The sequence below is a fragment of the Choloepus didactylus genome, chromosome 21 (genome assembly GCF_015220235.1).
Source record: "Choloepus didactylus isolate mChoDid1 chromosome 21, mChoDid1.pri, whole genome shotgun sequence".
Classification (NCBI taxonomy): Eukaryota; Metazoa; Chordata; class Mammalia; order Pilosa; family Megalonychidae; genus Choloepus; species Choloepus didactylus.
This window is the reverse complement of record NC_051327.1, coordinates 42,963,490-42,981,683: the sequence shown is the minus strand read 5'-3', so window position 1 is coordinate 42,981,683 and position 18,194 is coordinate 42,963,490. Positions and strand designations below refer to the sequence as shown.

The 18,194-nt window shown below is 47.7% G+C and overlaps 1 protein-coding gene across 1 annotated transcript in view; it reads left to right on the top strand.

The window, feature by feature from the left end:
* Nucleotides 1-17,189, top strand: part of XYLT1 (xylosyltransferase 1) — a 307,917-nt gene extending 290,728 nt beyond the window's left edge. Inside the window, exons 11-12 of the mRNA XM_037814247.1 lie at nt 2,851-3,184; nt 10,287-17,189. Of these exons, the coding sequence (XP_037670175.1) occupies nt 2,851-3,184; nt 10,287-10,609 (657 nt within the window). The 3' untranslated portion in view covers nt 10,610-17,189. The remainder of the gene's footprint in view (nt 1-2,850; nt 3,185-10,286) is intronic.
* Nucleotides 17,190-18,194: the final 1,005 nt, after the last annotated feature.

Sequence of the window (18,194 nt, the reverse complement as noted above, 5' to 3'; positions counted from 1 at the left end):
TAGGTCTGGTGCCCTTGGCATGAAAACCACCAAGATCATTGGCAGAGTAATAGCATGTGATGGCAGAGAGTTCTGTATTTTACATGTTAGATTTTTTTCTAAAGTTAATTATTTTTAATGGCAAAGGTTGTGAAATTGAACAAGAAGGAAGGAGAGAACTACAGGGCCAGTTTGTGGGCTGCTGGGACTCACCCTCATGTTAGCACTGTCCCCAGGACCTTGCATAGTGCCTGGCTCACGATGGCTGGTCAGTTTTATTGAACAGCTAAAACAGATTTCTCCATCCTATGAGAGTCCCATGCTACTGGCTTGAAAAGATGTTCATTCCTTTCAGCAGAGAGTCACCTAGTGCCTATGTACAACGTGCTAGGATCAGAAGGTACAATAATTAACCCGAAGAGCCAGGTCCTTGTCGTCATGAAATTGCAGTGCAGTGGGGGCAGCCAGGCAGTGAATGAGTAAATAAATGCACAAAAGCATTCCAGTTAATAAATAAATTAATAAAAGCATTCCAGTTAATAAATTGTATTGATGATGGGGACTACTTTTGATTATTCAGGAGAACATGTGCAAAGTCCCCAAGGCTCCGGGAAGGAGCTCAGCAAACTCAAGGGGCAACAAGGCTAGTGTGGTCAGAGCACAAAGGAACGAGGTAGAGAGTGGCCGGAGGGGTGGTCTGAGAAAGGCAAGGGGCCAGATCGTGAGGGGACTTGCCCAACCTGGAAGCAAAGTTCTGATTGCATTTTAAGTGCATTGGGAAGCCTTTGCCGTGTGGGTTTGAAGCTGGGGAGCAGTATGCTAAGTTGAACTTGAACGATGTTTAAGTGTGGGTAACTAATCATGTGCAGTGAGTGGCTGTGAACTTCCACTGTGGGGCCCAGTGAGATCTTGAAGATCAAAGGACCTGCCAGCCATGGGGCTCCGTCTCAGTAAGCACCACCACCCCCCTCCTCCTTTAGAGAGGCAGCTGCCTTTCTCCTTCTCTCCTGGTTTAGAAACAAAGTCCATGTCTCCCACTGCTGGCTCTTCTGTCCGGGTCGTCTTTATTTTAGAACTCAGACTTAAGAGAATTGCTCAACCCCATCCTTTGGAGACCCAAGGACATTGTTCTGGAGGGTCCCAACGCTCCTCTAACTGGTCAAAAATCCCTTTCTTAAATATGGCCTGAAAGTAGTTTTGTGTCAGTCACCCATATTGTTAGTGTCTGTTGGAAATCCAGTGTACAGGGAGGTCTGTATCCTCAGCCTCTACTCATTCGTGACACTGACGAATATACTGAACACCTGCTCTGTGATACTGACCACCTACCATGGGCTCAGCACTGTTTTAGGCTCTAGTATTGGTGAGCAAGCCAGACACAGTCTCTGCCCTTGTGTAGTTGACAGGTTAGAGCTGGGGAGAGACTTGTAAAATAAAAATCACAATACTGTGTGGAAAAAAAATGTCCTGATGGCACATGCTTAGAGATGGGCAAACCAGATCTCAGCCTGGGTAGTGGATACCAGGGAAGGCTTCCAGGAAGGAGGTGATGCTGCAGCTGAGATTTGGGTGGTGGGTAAGAGCCAGCCAGGGGGAGGGAAGGGAAAGGAAGGGAGACTACTTCGAGCAGAGGGCTTGGCTTGGGCAAAAGATCAGAAACAAGAGAAAGATCCCTTCCCAAGCAGGCGCTTAGACAAATGCAGGGCTGTCTGGAGCAGAGGGTGAGTGGAGGGGAGCAAAGGGGACTGAGACAAAGCTGGGGTGGGGGCTGGGCCACAAAGGTCTTGCAGGACTAGGGTGAGGAGACAAAACTTTTCTTTAAACACAACAAGGAGCCAAAAAAGGTTGAAAATAGAGAGTAATGAGATCAGATTTCTTTAGAAAAATCTCCCAGACCTTGATGCCTAACTCAAACCCTGCTCATTCACTCATTTATTCCTCCGATAAAGAATACAGTTTTAATTCCTGCTGTGTTCCAGGCTCTGGGGAGACTTAAGAGGCGCTAAGCCCACACTGACTCACAGAGTCGCAGAAAATGCCCAAGATTTCATGAGGCTGGGGGCAGCTGCTCCTGCAGAAATTCCGGAGCCATAACTCAGGTTAGGCAGACATCCTCGAGACAGCTCCTCAGACCCAGTCTTCCAGCTCTGGTCTGATGAGAACTTGGAGCAGAGCACATACCCATGAACGTGCATGTACAGCAGCCACCCTGATAGGTAGCAGGTGCTCAGTACCCATGCATTGGATGAATGAACCAGTGAGTGAGTGAAGGGGTGAATGGATGGGAGGCAATATAGCATAGTGGGTAGGAATGCAGTCTCTGGGGTCTGAGGCTGGCTCTGCCCCTTCCTGGCTGAGGCACTCTCTCATGTTATCTCCCTTCCCTGAGCTTGTTTCCTCATCTATAAAATGAGGATAATGGCAAAGCTCCCCTGCATGGAGCTGGGAGTGTTAAATGAATTGATGTACCCGAGCACTTATATACCCGGCATGGTGTCAGCTCTCAGTAAAAATGGCCATGTGGCTCTGTGTCCCAGGTAAAGAATGAACGTAGCATCTCGAGGCAAGATCAGCCATTATAATAGCACACGTGGGCATTCATTCATTCATTCACTCAGTGCACATTTATTTCCAAGCACGCACTGCGTACCAGGCACAGGGGCATCATGGTTTGCGATCCTCCTGCCTAGTCCAATACCATTTCTTCTACTTAGTAGCTATGCAACCTTGTGCATATGCTGTAGCCAGAGCCTCAGTTTCCTCATCTGGAAAGTGGGGAGTCTGGACCCTAACCAGCAGGATTCCAGGCCTTTCTGGAACCAGCACCCTCATCCAGGCCCATTTGTTTCAGGACTTGCTCTCCCATTCCAGGTCGGCACTGACTGGGACGCCAAGGAGAGGCTGTTCCGCAACTTTGGGGGTCTCCTGGGACCCATGGACGAGCCGGTGGGCATGCAGAAATGGGGGAAGGGGCCCAACGTGACTGTGACTGTCATCTGGGTGGACCCCGTCAACGTCATCGCGGCCACCTACGACATCCTGATCGAGTCCACTGCCGAATTCACCCACTACAAGCCCCCTTTGAACTTGCCCCTGAGGCCTGGGGTCTGGACTGTGAAAATTCTCCATCACTGGGTGCCAGTTGCAGAGACCAAATTCCTCGTTGCACCTCTGACCTTCTCAAACAGGCAGCCCATCAAGCCGGGTGAGTACACCCAGCGTGTCCGCAGGGAAAATATCCCATCCCATGGAGCACCAGGTTCTTGTCCTCGGCAGGAGAGGCTGCTGAGGTGCAGCCATGTGAGTTGCCTTGGAGGACGTTTTCCCTGCACTCAGTAATTTTTTCCTGCTCATTTGCCATCGAGCACCATCTAGTCTTCTATCTGCACACTGGGGTGACATCCTCTATTTATTAGACACCTGTTGGAACTCTCCCACTGGACTTCCAGAAGTCCTTAATCACATTTAAGACAAGACAGGAAATAAACCCAGGCAGATATTGGGTTTTGGCAAATCTTGTCTACTCTTTGAAAAATAATAATTAAATTTAGGAAACTCTGTTCATCAAACTAGTGGAAGATGTTTTCTACACATAAGACAAAGTGCCTTATATTCAGAATATATAAAGAAATCCCATAAATCGGGTCAGCAAAGTATGGGCCACAGACTACAAATTCAGCCCACTGCCTGTTTTTGTAAATAAAGTTTTATTGGAACACAGTCATGCCCGTTCATTTACATATTGTCTGTGGCTGCCTTTATGCCCCAGTGGCAGAGTTCAGTAATTGTGACAAGACTGTATGCCCACAAAGCCCCAAAATTTTACTATCTGAACCTTTACAGAAAAAGTTTGTCAACTCCAGCTATACATACGAAGAAAAAAAGATAGCAAGAGTGTGAATGGCCCTTACACATGAGAAAAGATGCTCAACCTCATTAAGAATGAGAGAAATGCAAATTAAAAGCAAAAAAAGTTCCCTTTCATACGCCTGTATTGAGAAGTATTTGAAGGTTAGATAATATTATATGTTGATAAGGTTGAGGGATAAGGGGATACTCAACCTCTGCAAGTGGGAGGGTAAATTGATACAACTAGTTTGGAAAGTGGTTTAGCATTTTGTAATATATTCACAGAGCAATTCCATCTCTAGGGACATGCACAGAAATACTCAGAGCACATTATTATGAAATAATTCATAATAGCACAAAGCCAGAAACAATCCAAATGGCCAGCTTTAGAATGGGTGAACCATTTGTGGTCCATTCATACAATGGAGCAGTGGACAGCAGTGCCCATGGATACAGCACAGCTACATGTGTTGACTTGGACCAGTCTCTAAAGCATAACATAGAGGGAAAAAGACGATAGAAGAAATCATTTAGTGTGGTGCATTTATTTAAAGTTCGAAAACAAGCAAAGCCAATGACATATTATATCAGGATTCATGTATCCTTAAAAAGCTATAAGGGAATGAAAGGAATTATTAACATGAAATTCAGGATGGTGGTTTCCATGGGCATGGAAGGCAGAGAGAGGGATATAATTCATCTTTCTCGTCAGACTCCTAACATTACTGCCTTTTTAAAAAAATTTGTTTTCATCCAAAGAGTTTACTCTTTTTTTCTATTTTTCCCTTCTGCTTTTGTCAAGGTGACTGTCTTCTTCCCTGCTCAAGGGTTAACCACCATCAACAGTTTGGAGCGCATCCTTCTAGAGGTTTTTCCTTATCTTTAAAGCATAAACATAAACCACACATTTGAAATCACAAGAACATTGCTGTTCTTTTTTAAAAGTGAAATGATATATTTGGTACTGAATCTTGCTTGTTTCACTTTCGAAGTCTACCAGCTGCATAATATTCCATTGGCTTAAAGAATCACACTCTATTTATCTGTTCCCCCAATGGTGGGTATATAAGCTTGCTTGTTGTTGTTGTTATGCTGCAAGGACTATTCCTGAACATAAAATTTTATGTGCAAGTGCATCCCTAAGATAGAATCCTACAAATAGGGTTTCCACGTCCCTCATTCAGTATTTGAAGTTGTCCGTCTCCAAGTAGCACATAACAAATCCAGAAGCTAGAAACTCATTGCAGCTTCTGCTAGCCAAAAAGAATTCTGGGCAGGGTGTTATGTAGTCAGTGATGCAAGGGGAGGGGGACATAGATGTAGAGGAACCTTGAATCCTCAAAAATGAACTTTTGACATGAACCCTCAGCTTCCTGTAAGTTGAGCAAGCCGAATGATACAGACTTCACATTTTCTGGGCAAAAGACAGCTCTCTCCCAGAACTAGATGAGCTAAAGCCCACCCACTTAGGGCCCTCAAGTGCCCTCTTGATTAGGCATCCAAAGCCAGACTTGGAGGAGAGGGATGGACATGGCTGCATTCTCTTTGCGTCAGATACACCAGTAGGATGGATGAAGGAATGTTCTTAAATCCACCACCACCATCACCACCCCCAGTGAAATAGCCCAGGGCCATTCATTGGGCCTTGATTTTTCCAGTTTTTCTTCTGGAATTTTTAAGGAAGGCAGGGCTCTTCCCACCCACGCCCAGGATGAGCCAAGGGTCATTCTACCCTACTTGGAGCAGCTCCCTCCCCACTTCGTCAGTAATTGTATTTGTTAACGATGTTCCAGTGACAAGGAACGTGAAGGTGGGAGCAATGCAATTTGTAAAATGATTCATCAAGAGTAATTTGCTATTGATGCGTCCCTGGTAATCTCAAGAAATCTGATGAGGTGGAACTGAGGAAAATTTAATTATAGAGGCGAGCTTCACGAGCTGATGCTGTAATAGCATTTCCCACATTAACCTCATTTTTCATAAGGGTTTTTTGCATCAACCACAATATTTGGTTCTCAGTATTCAAATGTTTGTTCGCTGCTCCTTTCACTTTGAATTTCCTGCCTTTTGTCAGTTTGCAACTGGGTGATTCTTTGGGCGGCTCTCGCCATCCCCCAGCACCCCATCTCTGCAGAATGGAGGAGTTGAGAGGTTCTGATAGGTTCTAAATTAGGGTGCGCACCAAGGAGAGCAGGCTCTCTTCTTCTTGCAGTTGGTGCTGGAGCTGCCCACTCTGTCTGCTCATGTCAGGGAAAGGTGGGCAACAACCTGATTTATGAACACAGCAGCTCCTGACTACTGTAGATGAGAGAAGCTTTGTTGCATCATAGCAAGTCAGACAAATGCTCAGAGCATAGAAGTCCCCTTCCTCTCTCCTGCTCCCCTCCAAGCCACAGGACTGAACTGTTTTGTTCACCTCCTCTTCATCCATTGGTGAGGGAGGGTGTTCTAGTTTGCTAATGCTGCCAGAATGCAAAACACCAGAAATGGATTGGCTTTTATAAAAAGGGGGTTTATTTGGCTACACAGTTACAGTCTTAAGGCCATAAAGTGTCCAAGGTAACACATCAGCAATCAGGTACCTTCACTGGAGGATGGCCAGTGGCGTCCGGAAAACCTCTGTTAGCTGGGAAGGCATGTGGCTGGTGCCTGCTCCAAAGTTCTGGTTTTAAAATGGCTTTCTCCCAGGACGTTCCTCTCTAGGCTGCAGTTCCTCAAAAATGTCACTCTTAGTTGCACTTGCAATATTTGTCCTCTCTCAGCTTCTCTGGAGCAAGAGTCTGCCTTCAACAGCCATCTTCAAAGTGTCTCTGTAAGCTGAAGCTCCTCTCTCAGTTCCAGTGCATTCTTCAAAGTGTCCCTCTTGGCTGTGGCTCCTCTTCAAAACACCACTCACAGTTGCACTGAGTTCCCTCTGTTTTTCAGCCCATTTATATGGCTCCACTGATCAAGGCCCACCCTGAATGGGTGGGGCCACACCTCCATGGAAATATCTCATCAGAGTTATCACCTACAGTTGGGTGGGGCACATTCCATGGAAACACTCAAAGAATTCCAATCTAACCAGCACTAAAATGTCTGCCCCACAAGATTGCGTCAAAGTTAATGGCATTTGGGGGACATAATGCATTCAAACCGGCACAGAGGGATTCCCACCCTAGTTCTCACCCTGTCACTGGACAGATGAAAGCAACAGCAGTTTATTAGACACCCGTACTCACAGTCAGGGCGAGGAGGACCCCACAGGGTCACACGGGGGACACACTCAGGAGTGAGCACCCAGGGGCTGTGGGAAGCAGACTTTGCAGTAACAAGAGGGTGAGGTGACCCCTTGTTCCCACCGGTGACTGTGCTTGGCATGTTTGAATGATTCCTCGGCTGCAGGGGACTAACGCCCCCTCCTCAGGGATGAGCAGGTCCTGGGTCTGGTCCCCATGATAAGGAGGGGGTTTGACTGGAGGGCCTTATCTGGGGAGCACAGTTGGGAGGAGAACTTGCCGATGGGCCATTCGGGGCCCTCCTGGTTTCTCCCAGATGGCAAGGCAGTGCTTAATGTTGAATTTAATTTCCAGCCTTCCATAACACTAGTCCCTTAGCTTTCTGGGGCACTGAGAATGGAAGGAATGACTTTCTTGTCTGTCTTAGTCAAGTGCATTTTGCATTCGCATAGTATTATTGTTGCTTTTAGAAGGGGGAGGCATCAGGTCTTTCTTCCTTGCTCTTCTCCACTCAGGACCACTTATGTTAAGAAAAAAATTACCTAAAAATTATTCGGGGGGGTCAAGCTACCTCTCCTGGCTGCCACTGCTGGCGATAGCTGATGTCAAGCAAACGAGAAGCATTGTCTTCTGATGGCTACATCATCTCATAAGGAGGTTTCTTCTAATCCTGGCTATCTTGGCTATAGCAAACCCTGATTTGGTAAAACACAACTCACCAGAATCATTGGCCATTACTTTTGTAAAATAGATTTTTGTATTTAGCCATAAAACAAGCAATTAGTGGGTACATCTTCAAAATAGAAACTTCTAGCTTCTCTCCTTCAGCCCAAACTCTTACACTTTCTGCTTCTCTATCTTCAGCCCTGGGCTGCAGTTATGTGTACACATGACTTTCCCATTTAAAAAGCACATGAACTTCTGCTATTCTATTTATGCCTCTTGCCAGCTCAGTCTAATTGGTGCCAGGATGAATCTTTCCATTTTACAGATGGAGAAATTGAGTCTTTGAAAGGCTGGCTCCCAGAGGCCAAAAAACTGTTGCTTTAGCTTCCAGCCTGCAGTGGAGTGTTGTGATATTGGCCACTAGCTCTGGGGTCAGCCAGTTCTGGATTTAAACCCAGATCTGTCTCTACCAATAGCTGCCTCAGTTTCCTCATCTGCAAAATGGGACTGATGAAAACCAGCCCTAGAGTTTTGCACGTGTGTGAGGGTTATGTACTAAAAATAGCAACAGTGATAATTCTAGCTAAAATTTTCTGGGCACTTCATATAGGCCAGGCACCGTTTTAAGTACTTTATATGAATCAGCATATTTAGTCCTCACAAAAACAAGAGGAAGGTATAGAGACTCTGTACATTTTATTGATGGGGAAACTGAGGCACGGGAAGTTTCTGTTTAAATCAGAAGCTGCACACCTGGTCGTTGGACTGTGGGGACTCAAACCCACACAGCTGACTGCAGATACATAAGCGAATGAATGCCTTGCCGAGAGTCCATGGTTAGTAGGCCCATAGTAGGGTTAGTGTGCTCTCCCACTCCATCCCAGTCTGGTCCAAGCTCCAGGCTTTTCCGTAGCCCTCAGTTTTTGTCAGCTCATGAACTGTGCCCTGGACTGACTGACAGAAAGCTTGGCCCAGAGTGCATGGCTGGCTCCCAGCAGCTGAGAGCAGGGCTCCTCGCCAGGCTCTGAGGGTACCAGACCTGAGTTCAAATCCTGACTCCAACACTCATTACCTGTGTGATGTGCGGAAAGCTGCTTAATTTGGCTTTGCAATCGCTGTCCCCTCTGCCTTGGAACTCTCTTCCCCAGGATCTTTGCACGGTTCTTCCCTTTACATTAATCAGTGCTCAGTTCAAATATCTCCTCCTCAAAGAAGTCTTCCCTCCTGTTTTGGTTTGCTAAAGCTGCCAGAATGCAATATATCAGAAACAGGTTGGTTTTTACAATGGGGATTTATTAGCTTCCAAATTTAAAGTTCAAAGACTGTGAAAATGTCCCAATTAAGGCATCGACAAGATGATACCTTCTCTGAAGACAGGCTGCTGGCATCCGGTGTTCCTCTGTTACATAGCAAGGCTCATGGCCGGCGTCTGCTGGTCCTTTGCTCCTGGGTTTCATTGTTTTCAGCTCCTGGTTCCAGTGGTCTCCTCTCTGAGCTTCCGTGAGTCCTCTCCTAGCTTCTCCAAGGCTTTTCTCTCTCTAAGCTCTCCAAACTTCTCTGGGTGTTTCTTTCTGAGCTCTCTGTGCTTTCTCTGTCTTTTATTCTCATAAAGATCTCCAGTAAAGGATTAAGACCCACTTTACATGGGGTGGGCCACATCTCAATTGAAATAACCTAACCTAACAATAGGTCCGCACCCACAGGAATGGATTAAAAGAGCATGGCCTTTTCTGGGTTATGTAACAGCTTCAAACCAGCACCATCCCATTCATATAAACCTCTCCATCCCATGAATATAAATACCCCAACACTCTCTAACCCAGGGATCAGCAAACTTTTTCTGTAAAAGGCCACATAGTAAATATTTTCATTTTGCTGGCCACACAGTCGCTGTCGCATCGGCTCAATTCTACTGTGGTAGCACAAAGGCAGCCAGAGACAATAAGTAAAGAGATGGGCATAGCTGTGTTCAATAAAACTCTGTTTACAAGAACAGGCAGTGGACAGGATTTGGCCCGAGGGCCACAGTTTGCCAACCCCTTCTCTAACCCGACACCCTCTTTGATTCCCTTCACGACATTTATCACTGCCTGGAATTGCCTTACTTACTTAGTTTATTTCTTTGTCGTTGTCCCCCTCCACTGTCTTGTAATCTCCCTGTCTGGTTCACTCCACCACACAAAATAGAGCCTGGCATTTAACAGGCAGTTAATGAGCATTTGTCAGATACATAAGTGAATGAATGCCTTGCCGAGAGTCCACGGTTAGTAAAATATGCATTGAATAAATGCCTTGTGCAAAGTAGGTGCTTAAACATATTTGTGGAATGAATGAATGCTTGTCTTGAATATTGACCTGTGAATGAATGAACGTAGGGGGCTCATATCTTTATTGAAGAAATGTCCTCACTTGCTCCGTTTCTTCACCTGGGACTGCGAAGGGAACTTCCTTGCCAGGCAGTCGTGTGAATGAAAGGAGGCGAGGCCCGGTGCCTGGCACTGCACCCCTGGGGCACACAGTAGCTGCACAGTTGGCGGCTCTGCTAATAACACCGTTATTCCCTTTGGCTTGCAGAGGAAGCCTTGAAGCTGCACAGCGGGCCCCCCCGCGGCGCCTACATGGAGCAGAGCTTCCAGAGCCTGAACCCGGTGCTCAGCCTGCCCATCAACCCCGCCCAGGTGGAGCAGGCCCGGAGGCTCGCGGCGTCCACCGGCACGGCCCTGGAGGGCTGGCTGGACTCGCTGGTGAGCGGCACATGGACCGCCATGGACATCTGCACCACGGGCCCCACCGCCTGCCCGGTCATACAGACCTGCAGCCAGACGGCCTGGAGCTCCTCGAGCCCCGACCCCAAGTCGGAGCTGGGGGCCGTCAAACCCGATGGCCGCCTCAGGTAGCACCGGGCACACCTGGGCCGCGGCAGGGTCTCCAAAGGGAAAGCAGCCAGAGGGTTGGCGGGACATGCACCCCGCCTCCCACCCCAGGTGAGGGGGGCAACTTTTGCAAGAGGGACCCTCCTGGCCGTAGAATGATGGAGAAGGAAGGTTTGCCGACCACCTGCATTTGGCCAGCTGGCTTCTGGGGGTGGGGGGGCTCATTCCCGGCACATGGTGGTCTCAGCTCTTCTGGTTGATCCTCAAGTACGATAGGTTCCTTCCAACCTTCCTATGACCCGAACCCCCCAGCCCCCAACCCCTCAGACAAGTGATTTTTACCAACTTTTATTTTGAGCTGCAGAACTTCGTTCTCTAAGCGCGGTCTTAGAGGGAAGTTCTGGATGTGGATGAAGTCCGAGCTGCACTGGTTAAAGCTGGGGCAGGCGAGGTTCTTTCTGGAAGCTCAGCCTACTGGGCTGTCCATTTGTGGAGGGTGCCTCCTAAGGTACCTCTTCAGAACCCAAGGGCTCTGCAAAGCATTGCAGTTTGAAAAGTGTTGCCCAGCCGGTGGGTTTGCTCTCCAGCCCCACCCTTCGGCTCACCTCCCTGCAACTTTTGCTGGAAAATCCTCCTGCCGGCCCTGAAATGGCCAGACCACCAGAAGTCGGAGCCACCTGCCCTTCCCCAGGGAGACAGCAGACTTGGGAAGCCTCAGAGCCTCCCACGGGCCCTTCTCGGGTGGAGCCATCTCCTTGGTAACTAGATGAGCAGGAAAACCTTGGAATCAGCCTGACCGAAGGCCACCCACAGGCGTGATGCCCACTGCCCAGTGTTCCAAACATCTGGAACTGACTTCCCTCAAGGCTGCCCCACGAGGCAGCTGGAATCTGATCATGTCCGTGGACGTGCCGTCAAGTCTTTTAGCCATGTATGGGGAGGACACCAAAACTGGGACCTCTTGGGTCCTGATAGCCATGGAACTCCAAAGAGAAGGTTTGGAGCAAAATTCTCGGGCTGGACAGTACAGCAATACTGATTGTCTGCCCTTCTGTTTGAGGCCAGGCTCTCACATCTTTGGGAATCGCATGCTCGGCTCTGTTGGGAGTGACCAAGACGCATGGACCAGACTTTTCACATCCAGGAGAAGAAAAAAAAAAAAATCACAGATTTGGTTCTTAAATTCATGCCCTTCCTTATCTAGGATGCCAACAGGCCCATCCTACTTACAGCATAAAAGTGGGGAGGTCAAGTCTCTGGTTGCTTAAAAACTAAACAATAGTATTATTCAAATTGCTTGAGTTATCAGAAATCTGAAGGGGGTCCTGGCCACATGCCCCTTTGAGAGCCACCCCTGCTAAGACCGGAGAGCCCCTTCTTCCTCCTCTAATCCCTTCCTCCCTCAAAGGACCGAGTTCCCTTGGAAAATCATACCCCTGGTTGCAATATGTCCTTTCCGTGGAGAGCCCGGCCCGGTGTCTCCGCAACGCTGGACTGAAGGTACTGCAGCTTGCTTTGGATGTCCTGCCACCTTGTTGCCCCCAGCCCACCCCAGCAAGGCAGGATGTCCTCTAGATCCTACAGGAGACAGAAGGGACGTTTTAGATATTTATTATTTATATGTTTTAGTCAATGACTAATTAGTAGGTGCTGTTTTTGCAGCTTGTCAATTATGTTATCTCACAATTTAAAGCTGCCTTTATTCACAAAAGGCCCCCCTCCCCCCGTCACCTCCCTCGTCCCCATCCCCCATCTCTCTGTCCGTCTCTCTCTTGGTTTCTCTCCCTCTCTGTTCTGTCCCACAGTCCCCTTGTCCTCCGAGTAAAGCCAGGGTGTCAGACACCACGAGGAGAAAGTTTTGACCAGCATCGTCCCCTGACTTCAAGCTGGGGCGCATTGGGGAACAGTGGCGTCTTGTTTTTCCTCAGCCAGGGGTCTTAGCCTCATCTATTCCTCCAATCCTGGAGCTGTGGGGTTTTCTGAGCCACCACCCTCCCCACCCCAGGCCAAAGACTCGTGAATGGGGAGCGTGCTGAGTGCCCAGGGCTGGGGTCACCCCTGCTTCCTGCGTTGCTCACTTCCTGCAGCCAGTCTCTCCGGGATCCCCAATGTGAGGCAGCAAGACATAGAGGGAAGCGGGCCCTTTCCAAGCCCATCCTAGGTGACTGCACTCAGATGGAAGAGCCCAGGGGATCACCATTGTCAACAGCAATCCTAGGGGGTGGGGTGGAAGTAACCTCGTCTGGCTTTCTCGGAAAGCCAGTGTGGTCCGTGGATGGTTTTGCAAACTCTGAGACCGGGATCCCCGTGCCACACCCTGTCAATGTCCCCAGCTCTCTGCATCTAGGCAGGGTTTCCCCTGAGCATTGGGCTGAAGAAGCCCCCGGGGGCCCCCTGCCTGGTCCCCCTCCTTGCCGTGCTGCCAGTTCTCTGTGTTTCCGCAGTGTTCTTTGCAGTGGCTTTGTCATACAGTGTGAACCCGAAGACTCCAGATTTGTCACTTGGCAGCACCCACTGACAATCCCCCCAACCGCTCCAAGCTTCGCTCCCCATTCACCCCAACTAATTCAAGGAGCCAGGCTCTCACACGGGGTCTTCTTTTGTTTCCTCTCTTTGGGTGCAAGAGATTAACTTTGCAGATGTGACATTTGGTTAAGAAAAAAAAAAAGAATTTCAAACGGATGATTTGAGAAAAGATGGTGTTTTTGCAGGGAAAGGATTTGGACTCACTTTTTCTTTTCTAATCTGTCTGAAAATGATTTATTTATTGGAGGACCACTGATCAGGCAACCTTGAACCTTGACTGCCTGAGGATTTCAAAAACATGGGACCGTGGTCTTTGGAAACCCTTTACAGTCTGCAGGGGACATAGCATCTGGGGGCTGAGTGACTGGCCAGGTCCCTGGGGGGCTTAGATGTTGGTTTGGGGGCAGGAAGACACATTCAGTAGGCATCTCCCCCACCCACCCAGTGCAGGCAGAAGGCAAGCTCAGGAGGCAGCCTTCCCGCACCCCACTCCCCACAGATCCAAGGAGGAGGTGAGCAATTTGCAGGGCCCCCATCTTTAAAAAAGCATACCAGTTCCTCCCTTTGGAAAAGACCTTTCTGAACAGATCAGGAGTTATGCGGACTTTGTTTCCCCCGCTGTTGGTTTAGTTTATAAAATGCCAATGGAGTTAGGGAAGATGAGCCTGGAGAGAGGCAGATTGTAGCTGCCCTGGACACATGCCTGGGTGGTGAGGACCTCACTTCCTTCTGGCTCTCTCGTGCGGGGAGCAAGTGAGAGACCAACTGGAACCTTGATCTGTCTGTGCAGAAGGCATGGAGTAGAGGAAAGCAGTAGTCACTGGGAGGAAAGGAAGGGGAGGGCAGGCATGAGCAAAGACCCAGCTTAATGAGGCCTCAGCACCCAAGCTCCCCAGCAACACCCAAAGATTATATATTAGAAAACAGCCATCAATGCTCTTAGCTTTACGGACGGCGAGGAAGGCCCGCCATGTCAAAGTCATGCTCTGTGGTAGGCCTCACAAATCTCCGGGGGTCCCCCAGCATAGACGGATGAAGTTAGTTGGTGTAAGACGAGAGGGAGGGGTGGCGACTGCGGTAGACGGTGAACACGTGACCCATCCAAACAGAGCAGCCACTACTCCGCTCCAGCCTGCCGTGGCATGAGAGACAGCCTACCCGGCGTAGCACAATCTTCCAATTTCAGAAGGGAAGCTAGAAATGGAATTTTTATAGGAAAGCTCCTGAGTTTTAAATGTTGGCAATTTTTTTTTTAAACAGAATGTGAGCAAAGAAAACTTCTGCAGCTCAGCGCGTGAACTGCCAGCAGCCTCTGCTCTCTGCTGAGGTGATTTAAAATGAGGTTAGGCTTTGCTCAGGTGGAGGAGGAAAAAAGCCAGCATTAGGAAAGGGCAAAAATAATTGCTCATGTTGAACTCTGAAGGGAGTGGGAACCTCTTACTCGTGATTCCCCTCCCAGAGACGAGGCACAGAGGGAGTGTCCTGTGAAGAACGGCTTGTTCAGGCCCTCCGGTCCACGGCAGTGTGTGCTGAGAGGAAAAGAACGGGATTTGGAGAACTCGGCTGCTGCCCCTTAGGCAGCCAGGAGCCCCCATCTGCCTCTGTCCACACCTTCCAGAATCCCGTCCACACTCCAACAGAGAGGACAAGGTCAGGGTCCAGGAGTAGGGTTCGGTGTGACAGCAGCCTGTCTCTCTCCAAACCCCAAGTCTTGGCAGCCATCTTGCCACATCTCCAGAAGCTTCTATGGAAGCTATGTCAGAGCTGTCTTTGCTCACAGGATGCTTTAGCCAGTCCTGTCCTCTTGCTTCTGCCTCAGTTACCTTATTTTGCCCATGGGTCTACCACAGGCGCTACCTCATTGTGTCTGCCGAGTTTACCTGAGGGGGGTGGGGGTTGTGGATAAAGGTGTCCAAAATCTCCTTGAGCTGAATGCACAATCTATGCAAATTCTCTCTCTCTCTCTTTCTCTCTCTCTCTCTCTCTCTCTCTCTCTCTCTCTCTCTCTCTCTCTCTTCCCCCCGCCCCACTCTCTCCTGTCTTAGAAGTGTTATTATTATTATTTTTTTAATCTTGCAAACAAGATCCTGTGTAGGACAGAGGGGACTTTCACACACCACCTGTGTCTCCCCTGTCGTTGTCTTTGGTCCTCTCTTCCCACTTGGCTGGGGACACTCCAGCTGCCTCTGCCAACAGAAAGCTGGTTCTGCCCCTCGTCACCCTCATCCCTAATGCCATCTTCTCCATTCCTTGTTTTCCTCTGACTTCCTTCTCCCCTTCCCATCCACCACCCCCCCCCCCCAAAAAAAAGCCTTAGGTTTCTGCTTTTTGAAATGTGGCCTTAAAATTATTTTTGGAAAGCTGACCATCCTCTCCTTTAGATGTCCACCACCATCCCAGAAGTAAAAGCACCGTGACACTCTCACGGCAGCCCCCGAGTCTGGGGGCTGCCAATCTGTGGTTTGCAGATGCGATGGAAATCACCGACCAATGTTGTCTTTAAGAAGAATGTTCTTAATATGTTCCCTAGGGGCAGAATGAAGGCTTGGGTGCTCATTCAACCCTCAGCCCACACCCCCAACCTGGTGACTTTCTGTACTTTCATTCAAGGGTAATCAGGAGAGTCTCCCAATTTATCTGTGTCCTTCCTGGCTGGAAAGTGATAGCATTAAATATCCCCAATGGATGGGTTCTGTTCTCAAAGGGTTCGCCCCTCCCTATCTTCAGACTCAGTCCTTTCTCCTTCCATCACATTAATGCTGATAGAGCCCGAAGACAACCCCAGAGTTTTCGCAGGAAATTCACTGGAATTGAGCGCAACCGTCTTTGTAGTCCTCCTTGTCCTTTTTTTTTATTTTCCCTTTTTAATATTACTATGTTGTTGTCAGTATCATTTATTGGGTATTTGTTTTAAAGACCTCACGATAAGTTATTTCCGTCCCCCTCGTTTTTTTTCTTCAAAGACATGTGGTGATATAGTTTTTAAAAATAACTATTTTGTTATAGATCATAATATGCATAAAACTGTACAGAAATATTTTGTATTGTATTGATTTTAAAAAAAAAGAGAATCTGTAAATAAAGTTTTTAAAAAATGAGAGAGAATTCAAATGGCACACACAGAAAGATGTAGATATTTTGCTATTTATTTAAAGGAGTATTTTAAGAGCTATCGAACTATCTGAAATTGACCAGTAATCAAAATTCCAATCATCCGAATGCTTTTTCTCGCGGTAAAAATGTGATTCTCAAAAACGATTGCACTACCCGCCCATTTTTGCACCTTTTCTGTCTTTTCGTTTAGCAGAAAAATGACAACAACAAAATTGTGCCTTAGCTGTATTTTTTTGTCTAGGGGAGTTTGTTTCTGTCTGACAAAGCAAAATTTTTTGCAGAAAACAGTGGATGTATTAAATACTGTATCATACCAAAAACACTGCAGGTGTATATAGATGCTTTCTGTCATACTGTGTTTTCAGATGCAGAATTTTAAAATTAAAAAAAAAATACTGTCTTTATGGAACAGTGGCTTCATGACATTTTTTTCAGCGATGTTGTACAACTTTGCAAAATCTTGTATTCTCTTCCCTCATCTGCACTGGCAATCCCTTTGTATAAGGTTAAGTATATAATTTCTCCAAAATATCCCAAACTGGGATACGTTTGAGATCAAGAGGAGGCATCAACTGGACGCGATGCTGAGACCACAGCAGTAAAGCCTTGCTGTCATCTCTCAACTCGATTATTGAACACCCTGCTGCAAATGATTCTCCTGGTTGCAGCAGATTTAAACCATCGTTGGGTAGAGGAATGCAAGAAGGAAACACCGTCTAAAGTTGCAAACAGCTTTCTATATCCCACTGGCTGGCTCTTAAGCAAACTTGTTTCCCTTTCCTCTTCATCAAATAGCTAGATTGCATTTCCCAGGCTTCCTGGCTTTTGGATGTGGCCATGCAGCCAACTTCCGGCCGACGCATTGCAGGTGGGATGGACAGGTGGCAGATCTAGACTTGACCCATAAAGACTTCCCACAAGAGCTTCCTCTCTGCCTCTCTTTCTCCCTTCACTGCTCAAATGTTTTGAATCATCTTGAGCTGCTACCTTCATTGAATTGGTCTATTCTACTGATTTTCTTGGAAACCTCCCACAGACCCCAACCTAAAGGTTGGTAGAGCCTTAGTATGGGAGGATCACAGACCCCAAATGACCACATGGACGCCCACCTGACCAGAGTCACCCCTGTTTGGTGACAGCATGAAAAGAAACATTTATTTTGCTATGCTGAGAATGTATGTGTTATGGCTGCTAGCCTTACCTTAGCTGATTCATCTAAAAATGGAAATTCAGATATTGCTTTGAGAAAGTCCAAACTTCAGCCCCTTCATTCCATAGGTGAAGATGCAGAGACCCAGACTGATGAAGTCATTTGCCTGACGCCTCCTAGATGTTAGCATGATGGACAGGACTAGAATCAAGTTCTCTGTTCCCAGTGCGGCCTTCATCAGTCATTGGAGTCATTGGAATGACAGTTTCCTCCATCCTTAGGTTGGCTCTTTACCATGTTTATCTGTGGCTTCTGAAGCCCTTAGCCAAGAATTGAGAATGCCCAGCTGGCTAGGCTGTGGAGATGCCTCTAGTTCACCCTTCAAAGTCCTTAAAGGGAAAAGGGTGGAATTGAGGCCCGGATAGGATTTTGGCAGCCAGAACAAAATAGGCTAGAGACCTCCTGATTATGCATGCAGATGGGTAAATAACTGGGGAGCTGTGCCAGCTTCCTTCTTCTTGAATTTGGCTCTGAAGGGGAGGCAAGTGACTGTATTTGAAAAGATGGATGGGTCCCGGATTCATTTGCTAGAATGTTTCCCAGCCTGACCTTATATCCAAGCTCCTCTCTCTGTGCCCAGAGATAAGTCCTCAGAAAATGGCTTTGATCGCAAGGGAAGAGTAAGTTTTAGAAATCTCCCCAGGAATCAGGACTGTGTCTGTCTTATTCACTGTGGAGTCCCCAACATTTAGCACAGTGATCCTGATGTACAGGGTATGTACAGAGTATGTAGTTAACAGGGACCTTAATGAAGCCATG